General features: G+C 47.3%; 1 protein-coding gene across 1 annotated transcript in view; it reads right to left on the minus strand.

Moving 5' to 3' along the window:
- SEC63 (SEC63 homolog, protein translocation regulator) overlaps positions 1-436 on the minus strand; it is a 67,174-nt gene extending 66,738 nt beyond the window's left edge. Inside the window, exon 1 of the mRNA XM_066607421.1 lies at positions 169-436. Coding sequence (XP_066463518.1) covers positions 169-292 — 124 coding nt within the window. The 5' untranslated portion in view covers positions 293-436. The remainder of the gene's footprint in view (positions 1-168) is intronic.
- Positions 437-7,108: the final 6,672 nt, after the last annotated feature.

Below are 7,108 nucleotides of genomic sequence, written 5' to 3' on the forward strand. Positions count from 1 at the left end.
AGTGCCCCCTCCACATCCCACGTGACCTGTATACTGATGAAGTCACTGCTCAGCATCCTCGAGCACATGACGTTAGTGTGCAGGACAATGACGGAAGCTGTTGCCGGAGCCCCTTCCCCGCACTCCCGGCAGCACTGTGCACACCGTCTGCCCTCCCACCGCACTCACCCGAGTTCTGGTCCCGGGGCCACAGGTAATATGTGGCCGGGATGACGATGAGTCCTACGAACGAGGTGAGGAAGTAGAGGAACGTGTTGCCGCTGTCGTCATACTGGAATTGCTGGCCAGCCATGGCTGCTCTGTCCTCTACCCGCCGGGTACACCAGCCGTCAACGGGTGCCTTACAGCGCGCGACACTACAAAACCGACCGACCGACGGCCGTTACCCGGCGAAGGGCCCGCCCACCTCTCTCTTGGCACGCCCACACATCGCGTCACCGCAGAGTAAATCTCGCGGCGACGCGTATGGGATACGTGTTATTTCCTACAACAAACTTTATTAGAAGACGACAAAGCGTACATGCCAGGAAATATCAATAAACTTTATTAGAAAATGACACCGGGTACAGGTCTGAGTTTTAAATAAATAGATACTATTGGAAACGGACAGCGGAGTGCTGATGTTGGTTTATTTATCACATCATCAGCACATTGGATTGAGCCCGCTGCGGAGATTGGGGCACAGCAGTTAGTGGGGGGCGCAGATTTTTTTTTATTTTAGCTCTATGGATTAGAAAGTATCATCATATCACTGGTAAACTATTGGTATGTCCTCCTCCCCACCCACCCCAAGTGTCCAGTATCTGGTGGTCTCATTCATGGGACACTTACCTGCTTTTATAAATTACTGCTAGATAGACCTGAGATGGAACTGCTTAAAGGTCAGCTGCGATTTACTTAGTTGTGAATTGTACACAATAGGCGATTTTAAGGGGTTTTCTAGTGAAATACTATTGATGACCAATCAGCTGAGTGGGCGCATGCTGTGAGCACCTCAATAACACAGAGGTCAGAGCCAAAGCCTCTGCGCCGACCTCCATGTAGTGGCCAGCGCTTGTAACTACAGGCACGGCTGTCATTGAAATTGCTGGGAGCCATGCCTGCAGTTACAAGCGCTGACCACTACACGGAGGTCAGTGCAGAGACTTCTGCTCCAAATGTGCACAGAAGCTGGAGCGGAAGTCTCCATGCCGACCTCCGTGTAGTGGCTGGCGCTTGTAACTGCAGGTACGGCTCCCATTGATTTCTATGACAGCCCTGCCTGCAGTTACAAGCACAGGCCACTACACAGAGGTCGGCATCGAGACTTCCGCTCCGACTTGACGGCATGCTCCCGCTCAGCTGATCGGTCAGGCTCCCAAATGGTGGACCCCGGCCGATAAACTATTTATGACCTATCCTGAGGATAGATTATTAGTAGTATTTTACAAGAAAACCCCTAAGCGTTTTTGCAATTTGTTTCAAGCGGTTCTGTAATTAAAAAAAACAATACTTACCTATTCCTCCCCTTCAGTCTTCTTCCCACATCTTCTCCTCGAGATCTTCTTCTGGCTCCTGCAGTTCCCTGGGTTACCTCACCTCCAGCCATCCGAATCCTCTTCTTCCAGTGACGAATGTCTATTCACTAGTGATGTAATGTTCACAGCCTAGCAGGGAATGCCGACTCCTATGTGGCGCTATTGTCATTTCACTGCAATAGTATATGAACACTCGTGGTGAGACAGCACGCATGCACAGTCTCAGCAATAGCTCGGCATTCCCTGCTAGGCGATGACGTAAGGTACACTGACGTGACCCGGGGGTCTGCATGGGCCTGGAGAAGATGCAATAAGAAGACTGACGGGGGAGGAATAGGCAAGTATTGATTTTTATTTTCAAACCCTGTTAATCAATATATTCTGCACATTTTTCATTAAAAAACCCTATTCAGCTATGTAGTTAGAAGTCGTTGCTAGAGAAATCCGTCTTCTCACTGCATAACTGAACACGGAGCTTCTGTCCAAGCTGTGCTGTACTGTTATCTATAGTGCAGGTACAGCAGTTATCCATATTACTGTTTAATAAAGCCTGCTTTATATTTCACTGGTTTTCATACATAAAACTTTTATTCAATTGACTTCTGTGCCATGCTGATCTGTTCTCCCGTTGCTTTTATAGTACCCTCCTCTCATCTGCCCTCTGGCACTGTGTAAGGAGAAGCCGTTCTGTGACGACAGCTTTCCTTCTTCACAGGGCTTCTGCTCCACCTGGGACTCCAACCACTCTCAGTGCCTCAGTGCATGGGGTGTATGTCATAACCTCATGACAGTGTATGAGCTCAGCTTTGAAGTAGTCTGAGAAACACCCGCTATCTCATCATTAGTTCCAATTGCAATAGGAGGCCTGGAGCAATGATTAGAAAAGGGGTGTGTCCCAGACTACTTCAGATTAGGCACTGCAGCTAAACTGCAGTTATAGATCACAGCTCTGTTCTAATAAAGCTCAGCTAAAAAGCTGAAAAGAGAAAAATCTGAGGAAAACTAAATAGCAGATAATCATGATCTGTAGGTACCGACTTCTATATCAATTATAAGCTTCTGTCTGGAGGCATGATGTAAGGAGAAAGGAGTCAATTTCTCCAGCTACAATTCATGTCCCATGAGGAATGGTTAAAGGATCTTGGAATGTTTAGCTTGCAGAAAGGAGAGGAGACTTAATAGCTTTCTACAAATATCTGAAGGGTTATCACACTGCAGAGGGATCAGCCCTATTCTCATTTGCACAAGGAAAGACTAGAAGCAATGGGATGAAACTGAAAGGGAGGAGACACAAATTAGATATTAGAAAAAAACTCTCTGACAGTAAGGGTGGTCAATGAGTGGAACAGGTTGCCACGGGAGGTGGTGAGTTCTCCTTCAATGTAAGTCTTCAGAGGCTGGTTAGACATCTATCGGGGATGATTTAGTGTATCCTGCACTGAGCAGGGGGTTGGAACAGATGACGCTGGAGGTCCCTTCCAACTCTACCATTCTATGATTCTATATATTACTGACTAGACACCACTCCAAGGCCAGTTCTGGAATGTCACTGGCCATTTGTGGCTCTTTGACCCACAGTAACCAATAGCCACTCGGCCATGTTCCTTCCCTCTCGCCAACAAAAATAGAGCTCTCCTGCCCCTGTTCTTCCCCTCTTCAAATCATCAATTTAACATTTACATGGATATTCAAAACACTGTGTCTCCCTAACACAGTATTTCCCAACTCCGGTCCTCAAGGCACCCCATCAGGTCATGTTTTCAGGATTTCCTCAGTATTGCACAGGTGATGTAATTATTGTTGGTGCCTCAGACATTGCCACAGGTGTTCTTACTATAGGATATCATGAAAACATGACCTGTTGGTGGTCCCTGAGGACTGGAGTTGGGAAACATTGCCCTAACGGTTGATGTGTCATCAATGAGCGACATTTGAATGCAGCAGGAGCCGGATCTGGGCGATACACCTGCCAATGAGAGTAAGTGCTCTTTATGTATAAACTAGCGTACCCGTCGCGCGTTGCTGCGAAGACAGACATACATACATACATTCGTTTTTATATATCTAGATGACGGCAGCAGCGACCACTGAGGTTTTGTAGGCCGCTGCTTCCCCCTTGCAGGCTGAATAAAATAGCCGTTGTGTGGAACATCCAATTTATCCGGCTGCTGTGGCTTCTTGGGAAGATAGCCTAGTACATGTTTGCCCACTTCCAACTCCAATGGAGACTGACTGTAAATGGCTGGCGTGCTCTAGTATTTATGGTTTCAAGCTGTACGTGTCATTGCATACAGTCTATCTATCTATCTATCTATCTATCTATCTATCTATCTATCTATCTATCTATCTATCTATCTATCTATCTATCTATCTATCAGGGTTATTGCATACAGTCTATCTATCTATCTATCTATCTATCTATCTATCAGGGTTATTGCATACAGTCTATCTATCTATCTATCTATCTATGACATCAGGAAATGAGAGAATTAGATTCCGTACGTAAAATTTGAACGCTAATTCTTTGGCGCTTTGAATTGAATAATCGAGTTGGGACCCATTAACTTTTCCTATTTCAAGTTTCTATGACATTGGGAAGTGAGAGAATTAAGTTGGGATGAGACATAAGGCCTTGCCCATAAGCATTCCCCAACCTCCAAGAACTGAACCTACCTACCTGCGCGTTGCTGCGAAGACAGACATACATACATACTTCGTTTTTATATATCTAGATGACGGCAGCAGCGACCACTGAGGTTTTGTAGGCCGCTGCTTCCCCCTTCCAGGCTGAATAAAATAGCCGTTGTGTGAGAATCGCTGGGGGGGGAGACATTCTTACTGCTGGGAGAATTGCTGGGGGGGGAGGGGGAGACATTCTTACTGCTGGGAGAATTGCTGGGGGGGGTGGGAGACATTCTGACTGCTGGGATAATCGCTGGGGGGGATGGGAGACATTCTGACTGCTGGGAGAATCGCTGGGGGGGGGGGGGATGGGAGACATTCTGACTGCTGGGAGAATCGCTGGGGGGGGGGAGACATTCTGACTGCTGGGAGAATCGCTGGTGGGGGAGCGGAGGCATGACTGCTGGGAGAATCGTTGGGGGGAGGGGGGGCATGGTGACTGCCAAGAAAATCTCTGTGGGGGAAGGGGGGCATGATGACTGCCAGGAGAACCGCTGGGGGGGAGCCATTATGACTGCTGGGGGAACCGCTTGGGGGGAGGGGGGCATTATTATTGCTGGCGGACAGCTGGGGGTGGCATTGTGACTGCTGGTGGACCACTGGGGGGGGGTATTATGACTGCTGGGGGAACCGCTGGGGGGGGGGGGAGCGGGCATTATTACTGCTGGGGGACCGCTGGGGTATGTCACTCTTATTACTAATGGGGGGAGTGTCACTATTATTACTGCTGTGGGATGTCACTATTATCGCTGGGGTGAAGGTGTCACTATTACCGCTGGGGTATGTGTACATGTGGCAGAAATGGGCAGGGCTCTTTCAGAATAGACCGGGTGCAGATTTTGACTGCTTTTTAGATGCGGAAATGCTGCAGAATTTTCCACAGAAATCTCCGCTGAGGACATTCTGCAGTATTTCCGCGTCCAAAAAGCAGTCAGAATCTGCACCCGGTCTAATCTGAAACAGCCTTGTCCTTTTTAGAACGACGGGGGTAAAATCATATGTTGTGATAAGCCCCGCCCCCTGACGTGTTGGCACTTTGCGATACATTTGTAGTTTGGGCACTCGGTCCCTAAAAGGTTCGCCATCACTGGCCTAGTACATGTTTGCCCACTTCCAACTCCAATGGAGACTGACTGTAAATGGCTGGCGTGCTCTAGTATTTATGGTTTCAAGCTGTACGTGTCATTGCATACAGTCTATCTATCTATCTATCTATCTATCTATCTATCTATCTATCTATCTATCTATCTATCTATCTGGGTTATTGCATACAGTCTATCTATCTATCTATCTATCTATCTATCTATCTATCTATCTATGACATCAGGAAATGAGAGAATTAGATTTTGTAGGCCGCTGCTTCCCCCTTGCGGGCTGAATAAAATAGCCGTTGGGTGGAACATACAATTTATCCGGCTGCTGTGGCTTCTTAGGAAGATATCCTAGTACTTGTTTACCCACTTCCAACTCCAATGGTAATTGGCTGGCGTGCTCTAGTGGTTCCAAGCTGTACGTGTCATAATAGAGCCTTAATGACATCACAATGCAGCTTTATAGAACATGTTGGGGCATGTTCAAGGGCGTCCGATGTTGATGACATCAGTGATGACATCACAATAGCAGGTGGCTTACTTATTCGATCTACGTGGGGGGGGGGGCGTAACTTTCGACGACGCTCGCGCGCCATTTATCGTAGGATATTTGTACTATGCCTATAATCTTCCCAGGAGTGTACTCAGCAACTTCCCAAAGTTTCATGGCGATCGGATGAATGGTGTAGTAGCGCATAAAGGACAAACAGACACGCACGCACGCAGACACGCACGCAGACAGACATACATTCATCTGGGGGGGGGGGGGAGCGGGCATTATTACTGCTGGGGGACCGCTGGGGTATGTCACTCTTATTACTAATGGGGGGAGTGTCACTATTATTACTGCTGTGGGATGTCACTATTATCGCTGGGGTGAAGGTGTCACTATTACCGCTGGGGTATGTGTACATGTGGCAGAAATGGGCAGGGCTCTTTCAGAATAGACCGGGTGCAGATTTTGACTGCTTTTTAGATGCGGAAATGCTGCAGAATTTTCCACAGAAATCTCCGCTGAGGACATTCTGCAGTATTTCCGCGTCCAAAAAGTAGTCAGAATCTGCACCCGGTCTAATCTGAAACAGCCTTGTCCTTTTTAGAACGACGGGGGTAAAATCATATGTTGTGATAAGCCCCGCCCCCTGACGTGTTGGCACTTTGCGATACATTTGTAGTTTGGGCACTCGGTCCCTAAAAGGTTCGCCATCACTGGCCTAGTACATGTTTGCCCACTTCCAACTCCAATGGAGACTGACTGTAAATGGCTGGCGTGCTCTAGTATTTATGGTTTCAAGCTGTACGTGTCATTGCATACAGTCTATCTATCTATCTATCTATCTATCTATCTGGGTTATTGCATACAGTCTATCTATCTATCTATCTATCTATCTATCTATCTATCTATCTATCTATCTATCTATCTATCTATCTATGACATCAGGAAATGAGAGAATTAGATTTTGTAGGCCGCTGCTTCCCCCTTGCGGGCTGAATAAAATAGCCGTTGGGTGGAACATACAATTTATCCGGCTGCTGTGGCTTCTTAGGAAGATATCCTAGTACTTGTTTACCCACTTCCAACTCCAATGGTAATTGGCTGGCGTGCTCTAGTGGTTCCAAGCTGTACGTGTCATAATAGAGCCTTAATGACATCACAATGCAGCTTTATAGAACATGTTGGGGCATGTTCAAGGGCGTCCGATGTTGATGACATCAGTGATGACATCACAATAGCAGGTGGCTTACTTATTCGATCTACGTGGGGGGGGGGCGTAACTTTCGACGACGCTCGCGCGCCATTTATCGTAGGATATTTGT

The sequence above is a fragment of the Eleutherodactylus coqui genome, chromosome 1 (assembly GCF_035609145.1).
Source record: "Eleutherodactylus coqui strain aEleCoq1 chromosome 1, aEleCoq1.hap1, whole genome shotgun sequence".
NCBI classification, from domain to species: domain Eukaryota; kingdom Metazoa; phylum Chordata; class Amphibia; order Anura; family Eleutherodactylidae; genus Eleutherodactylus; species Eleutherodactylus coqui.